We start from the raw sequence: 17,370 nt of genomic DNA on the forward strand, positions 1-17,370 counted from the left end.
ACGTGAAAATAAATAATAAATGGAACATGGAATAAATACATCAGAACAAGTTAAGAAAAACACTGATCCCCATGATCAGGGACTCAGATTTTATCTTTTAATGAGATAAAATCCTCTCTTTGTGAGGGGTCGAAACCAGAAGTCCTTTTTGGGGTGTCTACTAAAAGTCAGATCCAAGTTCAGTTCTCCAGTCTGCGCTGCTGGCACATTGATCATCACGTGTTAAAACGGAGGGGGGGGGGGGGGGCGTTCTGTCCAGTGTTGACCACGTGGGACAGCTGGAGGAACGTAGCTGCCGCCGCAGAGCGTCAAGGACGCATGTCAATCAAGAAGTGCGGTGGCAACACAAGTTCATCACACCTGCACTCCAGGAGCCACCATCCAACCGTCCTGTGGGAGGTACTTCAAGATCTACTCGGTGGGCTCATTATTGAAAATGCATCTCAAACGATGCAATGTCTGAAGAGTGATTGTGTCAGCTGATCACATCACACATTCACTTAAACTGATAAAATGTCTTATATCACGGCTCATACATATCGGCACTAGTTGCACAATACTGTTGTTATCTTGAATAAGTGCACCGTGCAAAATAGGTAGATTACAGCCAGAATAAATGATTTTATGCCAAATATTGGTCATGTTCTGCACAGATCTTCATTTGCATACCAAGATGCTTGCACATTTTACATTTGATTTGTTATCTAATAGATCAATCTTGTTTACTTAAAAGTGATTGCAATTGATGGAGCAGTCACAAAATGTTATTTCAATAAAAATTACAGTAGAATTGAGATGGGGCAGTTTGAGAGCCACTGCTCCTCGTCCTCTGAGCATGTCGTCGGTATCATGTTGTCACTATTGATTCTACATCAATAGTGAGAAAATATGAATGACATCCTCCGTTTGGGACATGTTTTGCAGTGTAGTGAATAAACGAAGCAGTCTTCCCTTTTGAGAGAGACGCAGCCTCAACTCCTCGATTTTATTTAAAGCTACTTTACTTCCACGTAGGGAAGCTTTATTCAATACATTTTCAAACCCCAAATGAAACGAGTCGGAGCAGACAGCCTTTATGAATGCGCTTCATCTACCACTGACTCTCCGAAGACTAATGATGTCTCTAACTGCGAGGGGCTTTGACACAGGAGGAGCAGGACGCCTGGATCTCCCCCCCCCCCCCCTTTGGGGTAGATTTGACAATCACATGGTGGTTTTTTGCAGGTTTAGTGGCAGTAAAAGCCACTGCATGGTGTTGAGGATTGCCCCAAATGAAATAATTCATTTGGAATTTTGTTTTGTAGATGTATACAAAGGGGCCCGTGTTATCAACACGGTGCTTGAATATTAGTGCTTTGTGTTGCTGTTCTGCGGCTCCTGTCCATAACGGCAGTGAAGCAGCTCAGGATCTCCCTCCATCTACAGCTCAACAAGCCGCAAAATGAATGAAGACAGGAAGAAAAAAAAAGAGGATGAGGGAGCGCCACGACCCTCGGCTGTGTGCTAAATATAATCCCCCCCCCCCCCCCAAACAGAGCAGCCTCTGAGTCATTATGGGGCGCGCTGCGAGATGGTTGTGCTCCCATGATGCCGCGCTGCCCTCAAACGCCGGCGACGAGCACGCGATCCGCATGAATGCACACGCCAACACTTCCCCGCGCGTGGAATGCGTCACATGAGCAAATAAACATCAGAGAGGGTCCTGGGAGCAGCTGGGCTGAAAGAGTTCAGCTTGTGCATCACAGCTGTAGGACAGAGCAAAGCACTCTGGGTAGAGGAGAGATGGCTTAATGCTACTTTGGACTTCTAAAATGAGCATATCAATTGATTGAAGCTGTAGGGGTATCAATACCGACACTACGACTGAATCTGTGTATGATAAGGCCATGCGTTTTCTATCTGGATGCACGGAGCATGAAATGCAACAAGTCAGGATGAGTCTGGAGAGTAGATCAAGTTCCCATGATAGCAAGGCTTGAAGCCGGAGACGGGCACACAGATGTTCCTTTTCCCATCTGTTTGGATGTGATGTGTCATCTTCACTGAGAATACCTCGTTCAATGCATCGGCGTTGTGTCGCTATGTTCAAGGAACACCCTCGTGCCAAGGTACAGCTGGGGCCCCTGGTTGTTGAGATCTAAGGTTGGTGCTTCCATCACTATTGATGACGCTGATGACGTAAACAGAAGGTGCCCCAAATTGAGACCTAGCTGCTGCACCGTATTACCCCACTAGGCCCTCCCTGTATGCGGGACTAGTTGTTACTATCCTGTGGACCCACCTTCCACTTTCAGTCCGGGGGGCAGACAGACAGTCACCTCATTTTAAGCCCAGGCTTAAGACTTTAATCTTTGATAGCTCTCTCTCCCCTGAATGAATGAATGTCCCAGTAATGCACATCACTAATTCAGCTTCCTCCCCAGAGTCTTTGTGTTTTCTCTCCTCACAGGTTCATGTGGATGGAGGTAATATCTGGACAGTCTCTCTCTGAGGTTCCTTCTTCTTTTCCTTCTTCTCCCCATTCAAAAATGTACCTATACTGATCTGAGGGTCTCATTACAGAGGATGTTGCAAAATAAATTCCATTGAAATTAAATGGAAATGCCTTCAAGCCTTTACATCTTCTGCCCCGAGCTAAAGACACACCTCTTCAGACTAAACCTTCACTAAAAACACTGACAAATTTCAGCACTTAAATTGGCACTTATCTATAACAAGTTGTAGATGGGCTTATTTGATTAAATTGCACTTATTGTAAGTGGCTTTGGATAAAAGCTAAATGTAATGTAATATGTTTCTTAGTAGGTGATGAGCCCTCTGAATGTATTCATAAAGGTCGCACCATTGGCCCCGTGCTCCTCCATTTAGAGTAAAAACCAACACTTCTTGCACTTCTTGTTGTCTCCTCCTTCGTTCCAATGTCTCGTGCTCACTGGGATGTCGGCTGCCTCCCTGTGCCCGACAGAGGTGTGCAGGCCGGCCGCCAGCCAACCTCCAACAATGAAACACAGATATCTGCTCCGATATCAACCAAAGTGATGAGCTAAAGTTTGGGTTGAATCATGGAGGAAGAGTGAGTGGGTAATTTAGGGTCAGTATGACATTTGATTTTTATCCCAACTGTATTCATGGATAACTCGGCAGGAACAGGTTGAGCCCTGCAGGGCAGCCAGCACCTGAACCTTCCTCCATGTTGAACATCTAATACCCTTTCAATGAAACAAATCCCCCCCCCCCCACACATAAATCAGCCTCGGCGGTTCAGAGGCAGCTCGGCAGCGCAGGGGGACCGATGGCTAAAGCCCTGCTGCAATCATTCCTTTGTGCTCTCGCCCCGTGCCAATAGCCATGGACTAAATGCCCCATAAAGGCCACAAAGGTGGAGGGTGTCTTGAGCGTCTTCCCCTAAACTACTTTTTGAAGTCGAAATTCAAATAAGTTCAAATTATTCCCACAAATATTGGTTGTCACTAAAGAAATTTTGAAGGGATCAAAGATCACACCCGTTACAGACCAACCAATTGTTATTGAGCTCATCAGAAGCATTTTATAATGAGCCCAAATGCTGCTAATAGTTCCTCATTGCAATCTACACACTGCCAAAGTGGGCCGTCATATTGGCCTCGGGTTTGAAGATTCTTATCAGCAGTGGTGCATCATTCCTCCTTTACTCAATGCTGGAGCACAAACACACAGTCAGTTGAAAGACAGGAATCAATTGGATGAATAAACCCAGTGACGACCTGCTTCGACAGAATAAGGCGAGCACGCTCCTGGCTGATTCATTAAAACATGAGAAAATGGCATGCCATTTGAGACTATTTGCCCATTGGTTTTGCGAGTGGTTGCAACGTCAACTATGAAGCACATGATCTTTGCTCTGTCCCAGATGGATCACCTTGGCTCTCTGAAAACGTCTGCAGACTATTGGTCCTCTAAAAAGAGAAGAAAATCAACTGAAAGGAATTTTGCTCATTGGTAAAACCCTCAGAAACGTTAACGCGAGTCTTCACATGTAGGAACCTTGGAAACTGCTGTAAACCCTGATATATGTAGGTTTACATCCTTTACCCGTCTCTTTGATCCGATTTCGACTACCTCAAAGGAGTTTGACCTTTAGTTAGCACGTTGTGACTGAATATCATAAAGCTTGCTTTATTGACAGGATACGTAGCACAGTCCTCCAGGGAAGCTGTAATGAAGATGTTATTAAAGCCACTGGTGATCCAGAGATTTGGGCCAAATAGAAACCTATCTCTAATCTTCCCTTCATCTCTAAGATCCTTGAAAAATCCCACAAAACAAAGCATTTCCAGTCAGTCAAAGCACAGAACCAGCACTGGTGAAAACGACTGCGGGTCCTCTACCCGTCTCTGTTCTTGCCTTGTTGGACCAGAGCCCGTATAGTAACAACAACTAAGACAAATTCATGTCCCATTACCAACTTTCCTTTGAGTATTTGTGCTTCTCCATGGATCAGTAGTCACCATTGCAGACACGCTGCTGTCTCAGTGATAACTGAGGGATATCCATAAGTATACAGATACATTTCCTTCTTTCTATGTGAAAGAATGAAGCGCTCCTCGCTTTTCTTTGCTTCTAATGAGTTGCACTTGTTTCAGAAGAATGTCATGTTGGGTCATCAGTTTCCCAAAGCTGACTCTCCAAGCCTGTAGCCCTGCCCCTGAAGGTAGGGTCCCAATGAAGTGCTTGTCCTAGCAGCAAACACCATCTTCTTCCTCACGTCACAGTCATGGCCTACCAAGTAGCCCCGCTATGAATTATTTATATATAAGGTTTGTATAATTGTCTCAGCTCCAGTGTATGACCTGGCCTGGGGGGTGAGCGCAGACATCCTTTGCTTCTTGGCTGCTTTTTCTATGATGTCATTCTCTAGGACTCGACTCAGAAGGTACATCGGATAATTAGTACATTTTACATGTACTTCACATCGGGAATTCACAACCCTGAACAAAGTAGTACCAGACAATATTCTGATAGGCAATGAGTGAATCTCATATAATTCCGTTTCCCACCTTGTGTCGACTGTGTTGGGTTAAGTGAGACCAAGCATCATTCCTTCCTGCTGAAGACACGCTGAGAAGCAAAAAGGAACCTCTGACGCTGAAGAACTTTATCTTCCTCCCTCTGCAGGGTGAGAACGCCGCACAAAACGGGCTCAATTAACACCAAGACACGAGACTTATTCACATCCAGCGCACCATTGCCTAATATAAGATAAGCGCTTCCATTGAGCATCTGGGTGTAGGATGAAAGGCGAGGCCTGTTAACATGCTGGATGTGTTAATGCGAGGGCAAAGCCGGGCCACCAGGGGATGGAGGTAATAATCCTCTCCTGGAGCCTTATCTCCTGCTCCCTCTTAGGCAGGAGAGGCCTACTCTGTGTGTGTGTGTGTGTGTCGTCAGAAAGCTCATGGGGATATATTGCAGTCTTATCAATAACATGTTTGCACATTTGTGCATGTAAGAATGTGTGTGCTTCATGCAGAAAAGCGTTTTAAGTTTGTCACATTTATCTCCAGTAGAAGCTGTGGGGAACTTAAACAGCTTAATAAGATTCCCTGTTTCCCTGCTTCAAAAACACCTCGATGCAGCACGAGGACACACTAACTGCGGCAAAAGGGAGGATGAAGAAGACATTTGTTGCGTGCTGCAGGTGGAAGTTGATCCTTACGTCGAGGACCCAGATCTTTAAAGCGTGGACACCTAAGCTACCTTCTTGAGTCCAGAGCAACCCAGCTTGTCCATGGGCACCTTGAAGTGTGCACTGTGAGACACCTGAATAAGGACATCCCTAACTGGAGCACCTGCCTGCAGACCAACACCTGCTTCCACTGGACTCTAGGAGGACACGAGTCCTTCCAGCTGTGGAGATGTGAGTGTCGGCTGGCACGTCTCAGAGCCTCTGCAGGACAGCAAGAAGGAAGGACAGAGACTCACCGAGGAAGCGGAAGGTCCTGCGCACGAGCGGGTTGAGGTAACAGCAGTCCCCCGTGGCCACTGTCTTCTCAGAGCGGTCAAACTCTTTGGACGTGTACTGGACCAGGAACAGCACCGTCTCTGTCACCGTGATCTAGCAGAGACAGAGAAGACACGCAGAGGGACAGGAAAGACAATGAGCAGAGCGCTGACACAGGAGGACGGGGGGAGTCTAGTCCCAGCAGTGGTCCCTGTTAGTGGGACACAGCTGGTGAGGACACAGGGACATGTGGAAGGAAGGAGGCGAGCTCACAGGGTGTGACTTGTTCAGCAGAACAAACAATGATGAACAAATAGCCATTTCATCCCCAACTGTCAAAAGTGTGCACATGTTGGTCCTTTTTCAGGCGTGTCCATGATCACGGAGAACACTTTTCAACATTATTGTCTTTTTTCACTATTGCTTACAACGTGGACACCAACACGTGCTGGATGTCTCTAAACTATTGTCCTCTACTTGCCGTTTTTGGATAGAGTTCATGTGTTTGTGGTGGATCATTAAACATGGAGGGGTCCTGTTGCTGTCTGCGAGCACCCACAGAACGCTCTTCTTCTCTTAACGTGTTGCTGCTAATTCCTCCCTCAAGCTATGTTTAATATGTATTATTTATTCAGTTTAGCTTGATATTACTTAAAGTATTATTTAAGTATTCTAAACTATCTGAGACCACCAGGACGTCTCCAGAGACATTTGGTTCTAAAAAAAACAACTAAGATGAGGTGTGGATCATGGCTATATTTGTTAATGCAATAATTTTCATCAAAGTGTAAACTAATACGATGCCATGAGCTGAATGAAAAAGTTGAACTATATTCCCGTAGAGTGAACCATTCTTAACACCACCAGATGTTCACAGCAACCTTCACCCAGGGAACCACAAGCAGGAACCTTGGTGTGGACTAGGTCCAACTGAAGAAGGCATTTAGGAGCTTTAAATGCTATTCACACTTAAACCAGGAGGCCTTATTTCAGACTAAAGGAACATCTATGAACGGACTAGTTGATATTCCAGCGTGGCCGAGCAGTGAATCAACAACAAATGAAGAAAGAGGGCCGTGTGATGCTGAGGACAAACACACTGCAGTCACACTGCTGCATGCTCCGTGGCCAAATAAGCCAACTTAATGATATCAAACGCACTTATGTAACACTCTCGGATGCCCGAGATGAATTGCAACACGGTTGCATAAGGAGGAGAGATAACAAAGGAATAATGCCGGACCGGAAGCATCTGGAACGTGTGTGTGTGCTGTTTTGTGAGCGGAGTGTAGAAGGGGCCTCAGTGCGGCCCCGTGACCGGGGGGCCAGCAATGGGAGGTCTCTGGGATGTGCCCCAGGCCCACTGTGTCCGCCCCCCCCCCCCCCCCCGAGTCCACAGTCGGGCCACATGCGCTGGGCTGACGCATTCATCTTTAACTCACAGGTTCCCCCCTCCAACGCGATTTGGGCCGACAACCCCCCCGACCCTGTCCGGTCTGAACCTTTTCCACCTGGCCGACCACGCAGACGCACGCAAGCTACCCCACCGCGGTGCACGTGCGCAGCAGAGTGTGTGTGTGTGTGTGTGTGCTGCTGATGGCTACTGAGGCCCCCGAGGTGAAGGCGCTGCTGCAGTGATTTATTCAGGGCGACTGGTGAGGGGGGCAGGCGAGGTAGAGGAGGGGAGGAAGATCGAGACCCAGAACTTACACATGTTTCTACTCTTAAACAAGTTGACAAATGTATGGTATTATGAGGAAAGTCCGAGCAACAGCATTTGAACTATCACATGACACCAAAATGTTTGTTTAGACACGCATCATGCTGTGCACTACAAAAGAATCTTTTAATGCAAACCCCACAGAGCTCTTCACCTGTTATGGAAAGTGTGAGCAGACACCATCAGGTTGGACAGGCTGCAGATCTCCTCAGTGCGATGACGTGATGCCATGGCAAGGGAGATTTAATATGATTTAAATATGACAGGACATTAAAAGACAGGTGGAATGACTCATTTTAAATATTTGGAGCCAGAGGTCAACCCCACTAAGAAAGACGGACTGGTTAGGAATATTGATGTTGGATATCAGACTCCATCGGGTACCCCCCATGTCTCGGCTGTGTAAGTGAGTGGCTGCAGGTGTGTCTGATTAACACTCAGTGCTTGGAGGATAAGAAGGCCTGGTCTGAAACCACTACATTCTGGCAATATTTTTTTTTTAAATTGTACCTGACCAAAAAAGTATTTTTGTCATATCAAAATGCATATATAAATGTATTCGGTACACACTTAATTGCAGTTTCTCAAGGGAAGTTACTGGTTGAGTAAACCCACTACTGGTCATGTGACACCATGGACCCGCAGAGGAAAGACGTTTGAGTTCATTTCTCCACTGTGTGAACAACGATAGCTCAGAAAGACAAAGGGATTCTCATCATTAGAAGTGAACGCTGCAAAGGGACCATGGACACAGAGGGTGGAAAAGGAGGAATCTCCTGCCTTTATTACAGCAGATACTTACTGTGTGGTTGCTATGGTTACACTCACTTTTTCTTTTAATGAGGAATCGATACAATACACTGGTTCAGCTTGTGTCCTCTTCAATCTCAGATTTTGCTGCAGTTTCTGATCTTGCATGGATATATAGTGTCCATGCTCCCAAGAGCTCTTGGAAGATGTGATGTGTAACCGTTCATCTAAAATGACACATCTATGAGCACAATGTAAGATAGTGGTGCAGGAAATGTACTGCATGCACATCACTTGCTTAAGAAAGAAAGGGAACATCTTTTATCAGGGTATGGCATGCATTCAATTGCACTTCTCTGATAATGACCTGGTCAAGTAAGTAGCAGAAGGGGTTAATGTTAATGGTTGCAGGTGCACTAGAGGGGCAACAATGATCTTGGAGGAGATTCCAGGAGACAGGCAGTCCTGTCCCGTAGAAGGTCCTCAACCCATCAGCAGGACCCATATCTACTGCTTAGTGCAAGGAGGAACGGGTTGAGCCCTACAGAGTGACCTCCAGCAGGCCACTGGTGTTAATGTCTCTGCCCAAACAATCAGGGGGGCCTCAGGGCGTCCTGTAGTGCGCCCTGTGCTCATTGCCCACCATGGTTCACTATGACCGGTTTGGTGGTGGTCTGGGGAGGCGTATCCATGGAGGGACGCACAGACCTCTACAGGGTAGAGAACGGCTGTCCGACTGTCATTAGGTATCAGGATAAAATCCTTGGACCCATGGTCAGACCCTATGCTGGTACAGTAGGTCCTGGGTTCCTCCTGGCAATGCCTCATGTGGCAACAGTATGCAGGAAGTAGCTGGAGGATGAAGGAATTGATACCATTGAATGGCCACCGCTGTCACCTGACCTAAACCCAATGGAACACCTCTGGGACGTTATGTTTCTGTTCCTCAGACGCAGACAGGTTGCTCCTCAAACCCAACAGGTGCTCACTGACGCCCTGAAACGGACCTGGGAGGACATCCCACAAGACACCATCTCAGAAGCATGCCGCGACGTTGCCAAGCGTCCATACGAGCATGTGGGGCCACACAAGATATTGAGAAGCATTTTGAGTTTCAGAGATTTATTTTGGTCAAAATGGACATCATTTTTTCACTTTGATTTCAGGGGTGTCTATAAAATGAAGCTCTAAAGGCTGAAATCTTTATTTCCATCAAAGATCCTACGACAAACTGTCCATATCAGTATAGATGTCCAACATATTTTTTTCACATTGAGATCTGATGTGTTTTAGGTTTAGGGGTCGTAGTGTATTTAAAAAAATGTATTTTCATTTGAATGGCCATTTTGGCTTTATTATAAACACGGTGGATAGACTGGAAAGGAGCGAGTGTCCTCACTCCTTTTTGTGAAGCTTAGCACACCCCATTGGACACATCCAATGCACTAGGTAGGGCTGACCCCTGGATTGCTTCCATGTCTTTTACACACTGGTTAAAATAACTAATAATTGGCTAATAAATAACGTGAAGTCAAAACAAGCAAAACATTGACTTTACAGGGAACATGAACTGCCAATCCTCTGATTGGAGGAGTACCGTGCTCCCCACTCAACCACTACTCAGCACATTGTTCTTCTTGTGCGTCCAAACAAACTAATGTAATACCGTTACACATGTCCATGGTTTCATCACTAAAGTAACACCAAAATGAAGCATTTTCCAAAATTTACAAAGCGTTATTTTGATCAGCCTCACATAGTAGAGTCAGTCATTGGCTTTAAAAGTCACAATGCATTGCCTGAGAGCGCACTAAGAAGGGCAAGAAATGGCTGAAGGGCCATGTGACTTACAAAAGGCCTGAGCAGCACTGTGACAGCCACGGGCCATTTGTCCCACTTTCTCATCGGCTACAGGCCACGATGACAAAGTGCTGCTTGTTAGCTCCTCAACCAGCTCCCCTTCCCTCTGGATCCATGGCCACGTACTCACCCCTCGCATCCTTTTCCAACCAATCTATGTGAGGACAACAATCTCCATCAGCATTTCAAATGCAGAGCGCATTGAACAAGAAAAGACACTGAGCCAATATTTGTGGAAGGCTTCGCTGGTCTGATTGCACGCCTCCAGGTACAGATTCCACAGCGACGCTCCTCGGGTCGATACGTCTTCAGTTGGAAGTTAATTGGACCTGCAGTGGCAACCCAATTCAACGGCGAAGTAAGAATGGGACCACCTACGCTGATACGAAGAGACTGTGGGGACGCAGTATTTCATTTTCATTCCCCAGCAACGAGCCTCAGGGATACATGGCTCTCAGTTTAGAAACAACGTGGGAATTGGAGTCCTTTCTGACTCTTAACGTAATGCTGGACCAACAGCTTGTCGAGTCTAGCGCAGAATAAGAGAAATTTACCACAATATCTGCTACTACTATGTGCAAGTAAAATATGGTCCGCTTGGGCTACATGGAAACTGAAATTAAACTAAATGAACTTGGCCTTCAAGGGGAGGAAAGGGGGCATCTTTGGGGGCTCCTAATATAAAGGTAGGGGAAACCACAAGTGCATTCTAAAAGGTTTGTTTTTCACAGTATTATCTCCAAAAATAGTCTTTGTACAGTGTAAAATCCAGAGGGGTCACTTCGTCCATGTCTACCACTTGGTGTCACAATCTTTACAAGGAACGAGTGGTTGTCCAACATTGGTTGCCTTGGTTTTGCCTCTCAGGCCACATACAGGCTACTGCTTAAGTTACACCTGTAGACAAAGAGCAACACTAAGGGACACCACCTCAAGCTATCGAAAATACTCTTAACAACCTAAGAGATTAACATCTGCTAAACCATCAGTCACTGTTTAAGACCATTTGTAATTTGGACTCCTGCTTCTAAACATACTGCAGCGGTGTCCCTGGACAAAAGCACCTCAGTCCTTCATGGGCAAAGTGAAACGTAGTTATCTCCTCTCCTGCGTGGAGATGCATGGGTGGACCCTTAAGAGAGGTACACCAGTATGTTACAAATGAGGGTTATAATGTGCCAAGTGCGTCATTGTAATGCAGAGGTTAGTGGCGTGTCTTTAACCCCCCCCCCCCCCCCCCCCCTTCCACTCCTGTTACACGCCCCATGTAATAACATTGTAGAAGCCCCTACAGATGATGTGTGGACTGGACTGCTGCAGCGATGACCAGAGGACGGTGGTTATTCGGATATGTGAGGCCTTAATGAACAAAGAAATTGAAGGATCAGGGGATTTACCACAGCCCCCACCCCCCTCCCATGGGAGATCTTAGCAGAGTCATGATCCTTTCTCAACTGTGCCATGTTTGAGTTTATTGATGTGGATTTTCTAAGCACATTAAATTCAATCCCAATTATCATCAAGTGGCCTGGACATTCTCCTTTTTAATCAGGATCTATTTGACTGGAAGGAAATGACTTAAGTTGAGCTGGCCTGCCATTGTGGGGCCAACACAAACGTGTCAATAGACGGGATGTAAAAATAGTAAATCACACTGTAAATCCGATCCCCTCTTTGTCTGCGAGCCAGACAGATTTCACACTGGGAGCAGCACAGACTATTCAGGGCTGGAGAAGCATGGTTTGAAGGTTTAAATAAATACATAATGTAATAATGGTACATGGTACGTACATCCTCTGGTTCCTCTAAGTTCATATCAGTCAATACAACTGATCCTCAACGTTATTCCAACGTTATTCCTATTCTTTTGGTTAATACCTATTGGTGCCGAAGCCCCACCACGAAGAATGGCACAAAGATGACACGAGGCACCTTCATCACAATGAAGGCTTTGTTACGATATTCCATCGTCTGAAATCGAGCAGCTGATACATGAACAAACAGGCCCCAGAGTCATGTGGATATTATCTGCAGGGAGAATTGTCTTCTATAAACTTTTCAATCATCTCATGATGGAGAGCGCCGGCCCAATTCACTTAAGGCCTTCTGAGCACATTTCTTCGTTAGCACTGTGCAGCCATTTCATCTCCAGTTTAGAACAAATCTACTCCATTACATTTGATATTGGGAGCACGGTGTGAGTCAATCTTGATCCGACCGCTCTCTCCGTTTCTCTCTCCCCGCCTGTCTATTTTTACCACAGCAGGTGTTTTCCTTGCTGTTCGCCGGTGACCTTCAGCACTTAGTCACAGCATCGTCTCACAGCTGCCTGCAATCCTTGGCGGGTTCTCTGACTGTGGGTGGAGAGGTGAATATCTCTATACATCTCGCTATCAGCAGTGCAAGTTGGGGTACAACTGAATGCTTTGAGGCTTAACATTTAGAATTATGGAACAGCACAGACCATAAAAAACACAGAGCAGGAGTATTGTCTGTCTGTAGGTGAAGAGGTGGAGGCCATTGAGATTATTTGACTATTTGGATGAATTCACCAATAAATGTCATTTAGCTTTTATCCAAAGCAACTTATACACTTGTGGTCTTTAACACCTGAAGACCTCAACATGAGACATAAAATACTGTCAGCAATAGCATAAGATCTTATTGGAAAGAAAATAATGACCTGAATTTTCATAATAGAATTATTAGGATGGACTAATAAGGTGTGAGGTGTTCATAACTGAGGTGTTCATAACTAAAAGGTGTTCATAACTAAAATCTCAGCCTCGCCATTAAAACCACCAGACAAAATGCCAGAAGACATCTCCCCTTCTCTCTTAAAGTACAAGAGGCTACGAACAACAGCAGTGAGGGGTACCTGGTGTCCCTGTTAGCTATGAGTCCTCTCCTTACAACGTGACATCCACTGGAGTTGATCCATGCCATCGGCCTCCTAATAACAGCAAGGCAGTCATGAGAAAGGACCTCGGAGAAGGTCCCTCCGGCCCACTGTGGTGCCTACAGCACAGATGGCTCCCAGGGTTGGACGTCAGCCTGCTGGCAATGCTAATGCAGGACGGCTTTGTAGTTTCTATCACGCATTAGCTGCAATACGCCGTCTTGCCCTGATTCGTTAAGCAACCCCGGATTTAATGGCAAGAAGAATGTGGAGTGAAAAGAACACGGTACGCCGAGTTCAAATCTGGATCACCAGACTTTTCTTAAATGCCCCTTTCAAACAAACTTTTGATATAATGGTTGTGGTTTGGGCCAAAGTATTGTTTTTAAGCCACGTCAGGAGTCTTCGGACGGATTTTGCTCCAAGTAGCTTATGACTAAACTCTCTGCTGTGCCATCTTCATTCACTCACATAAAGTAGTTTACTGAGCACAGCCGGAGCCAATGTTCTGTAGCACACTTAAATCACCAGGGGCGGGACAAGGGGGGGGAAGAGGGGCCCAGGAGTTACTGTCACACCGGCCCACTCAATGCACGCCGCGTTGCCCACTCATTGCATCGCACGTTTCAGTGGCCTTACATCATGATTACAAAGACATTACATTAGAGTTTTTTTAATAATGTTTGGATCCACCAATTAGCCTGGATGGAATACTGGCTATTTTAACACTAGATGAATATGTTTAACTCTGGGCTAGTATCAGATGGTTATGGATATATATATAATGAAGGAATACATGTCAGCAGAGAAACACCACATAACAAAGACACTGGAATCAGAGGGTAGAAATAGCAAGAACCATATTGAAGAAATTAACAAAATAGAACATACAACGGGGTTTGAACATCAGTGGTATCAGTGTTGCATGCTGGGTGTGTGATTGTGTGTGTAGGGGTGTTGAAGCTGCAAAACAAAAGAATATGTTGTGTCACCAGTCCGTGGTTTCCCAAATATCAAAGATCTTTGAATATTTCCTCCATAAATCTCCTTTTTTCCTCTGAGCTTTTCAGTTCCACCTTCAAAGGATTTATGTTTTGGTGCCGTGCTGCTGGCTCACGCTCCAAAGCGGCTTCGTCTGCCTGCGAGTGACGCAAGTGTTGAGTAGGCTAGAGCAGAGGTGTCAAACTCAATCACAGAGAGGGCCAAAGTTAAGACCTGGGGCAACGTTGAGGGACGATGGCCGTGCACAGTGAGGTTGTCACAATACTGAAATCATGACTTTGAACCAATACCTGCCAGTATAAATCTAAGTCACAGATTATTGACTTCAGGTATTAGAGTCAATTTAACGTGTCCGGTCTGCTGAAGTCAGAGGGAGGGCCGCGTGGTGATGGAGTCCAACCCAGTTGGCCCACCGGGGGTTTTCCCTGTATGTTCCCCTATGGCCACCCCACCCTGCATGTCACCCTTCACACCCCGATGGCATGAGCTGCCATACACAGGGCCATTAGCCCATCAGTTCCAAACATGCATACACCATAGTCACAGCTACTGGGACAATGTTGGGCTTAGGTGCCATTGACGTGGACCCCTGCCTAGCCAGGATTGAACCGCTGATCCTCTGATTGAAGGACGCCCGTGCTCTCCACTGATCCACAGCTGCCTCAGAGACCATGCAAGGAGCCACCGGCCAGGACTACAAAGACAGTATTCACACAGAGTGGCCCAATATGGGGTTAAGTGTCTTTCCCAAGGACACATCGACATGGAGTCGGGGTTCTACCACTGATCCAAAGATCCTCCTTGCTCCTTCTGTCACGGTTTGGGGTCTTGTTTGATTTTGTAGTTCAATGTCTCTTGTGTTTCTGGGTAACTTCACTTCCTGCCTTGTCCTGTCTTCCCCTGTGATTGTCTGCAGTGCCTGATTGTTTCCACCTGTGTCCAATCACCTGCACCTCCCTTGTGTATTTAAGCCCTGTGAGTCTTGTGTCGTGTGTGGTGTCATTACATGCCGACGTTTGGGTCATGTCAAGTCTGTTTGTGGTTTCAAGTCCAGTTCCCTGTTTTTTTGTCTGTTTTGTTTTCGCCTCCTTCCGGTCCTTTTTTGGTTGGTTGGAGTGATTTTGATTTAGTTTTTTGACTATTAAAGTCCTTTTTTCCCCAATACTCCGCATCTGAGTCCTCCCTCCTTGCCCTCGCACCCGCATACTGACACCTTCATCGTTATCATTAAAACCCCTAATTTCCTAAAAATAATCTTCTTGCATTGGCAAATGCAAATGTATTTTAAAAGAAGCCTCCGGGAAAAGGTTGAATTTGCATCTGTACGATACTCCTGAAAAATAGAGCACATAAATCCATGGAGTTCAAAACTGTGGATTGAGCCCACTCCTAGCAACGAAAACATGATTCACATATACAAAGAGTACAAAAAAGAGACTTCTTTGAGAGAGGAGTGTATCTAGAGGACAATGCCATGCCTGGAGTATCCCTGTGTATGATTTATGTGGGACTTCTAACAACCAGGCTGTAGTTTCTACTCATCATCAGATCATTTGGATTCTGAAAGAAAACACTGCCGACTGATGCCAGGTGGAACGTACAGGAACACGGAGGTTTCAGATGGAAACATAAAGGCTTGTAATGACACTGTTTTGTCTCTTGCCTCAAAGTGACATTCCCAACACTTTACATTGGCTCCCAGTGATGCTGCTTGCACCATGGCCATGGGGTGTTGCAGAGAAGTGACATTTGCTGGTGTAAGGAATTCAAGTACGTGCACCTAGCGGTGGAAAATATAATATGTGTGATCATGACTAGTGGGATTATAGTTTGTGATATTAGAAAACATATTTCACAACATCATAAACATAATATTTTATCTGGTGACTGAATCCAGGTTCAGTCGCCAGATGGAGCCAGAGAGGAAGGTGATGAAATGCCTCTTCTCTTCTACACAACTTGATTTCTTGATGCCTTCATTGACAAGAACATTATGCCACACTGTAACTTGAGGTTTATTTGACTCTCCGAAACCCAAAAGCTGCTGGCAGGAGGAATAAGCCTTCATACGCTTTGTATACGTATAAAAGCACATGCAGGTCAGTTTGACCACAGGACAACGTTAAACAAGCAAATGGACCTTTTTTTCTAACCAGATCCTCTAAAAAATATCAAATTAGTTTAATGTCCATTCCTTGTGTTTCTTGGCCCAACAGGTTTCTTGTTGTTGTTGTTGTTGTTGTTGTTCCTTGCTAGTGGCCTGATTCAGGCAGGCTCCTCTGAGCAGGTGATACTACTTGAACTCTGCAAAGCATTCACGTGGGCGCTAATCTGAGGCTGGTAGCTCTAATGAACTTATCCTCGATAATGATGGACCGACGTCTCTCTTTACTTAGTTGAGTGGTTCTTGCCATAATCTGGATTAGGACTGTAGTAGAATAGGCCCTTTCATTGTATGGATCTGTGCACCAACCCTGCACAACCCAACCGATGGTCTCCAACACCATAAGACACTCTTCACGAGGTACACCTGATAATGGAAAACCATTGAAGCTTATCTAAAGAAAGTGCAAAGCTGTCATTAAAGTGAAAGATGGCTACTTATACAACATAATTCCAAATCTGTTCCTTCATAGTTTTGATGTCTTCAATATTAATTGACGATATAGAAAATGAGAGAGAAAAGCTGTTGAATGAGAAGATGTGTCTAACCGTGTGAGTGCTGCTGTGTATGACATCGATCAGAGGCTCCAAAGCAACTAATGAACTCTGAAATGGCATTTTCACTTCTGAAAAACTCTGCACTCGACAACCTGGTTTCTAAACAAAAGCCACATTGAATGTTTTATTCTTTGTTGTGTCACATTGGATCATCTGCTCAGCTGTTGCTGTCATGCTCCTCTGATCTCTGGTTCATATTCCCCTTCCCCCAGGAAGGATGCACAAAGTGGGATGAGAACATTACTGTCTGTTATACGTTTAAGAACAACGACATAGAGGCCTGTAAAGCTTGCTCCATAACCGTTTACTCAACATGCCCCAGACCCTGCCAGTCTGAATGGCAACCTCCCCCCTCAATGACATCAACAAGTTGTATGCGGTGTGATTGCAAAATGGCGTTAAAGAGAAACTCCCAGCAGAGGAGATAGAAGCAAACGT

General features: G+C 45.6%; 1 protein-coding gene across 4 annotated transcripts in view; it reads right to left on the bottom strand.

Annotated features, from left to right (window-relative positions):
• The window catches only part of plppr5b (phospholipid phosphatase related 5b), a 41,815-nt gene that overhangs the window by 16,042 nt on the left and 8,403 nt on the right, over positions 1-17,370 (bottom strand). For all 4 annotated transcript variants that reach the window (XM_037455462.2, XM_037455458.2, XM_037455459.2 and 1 more), the window contains one exon: positions 5,962-6,094. In XM_037455462.2, the coding sequence (XP_037311359.2) occupies positions 5,962-6,094 (133 nt within the window). The remainder of the gene's footprint in view (positions 1-5,961; positions 6,095-17,370) is intronic.

Source organism: Pungitius pungitius, chromosome 19, assembly GCF_949316345.1.
Source record: "Pungitius pungitius chromosome 19, fPunPun2.1, whole genome shotgun sequence".
In the NCBI taxonomy this organism is placed as follows: Eukaryota; Metazoa; Chordata; class Actinopteri; order Perciformes; family Gasterosteidae; genus Pungitius; species Pungitius pungitius.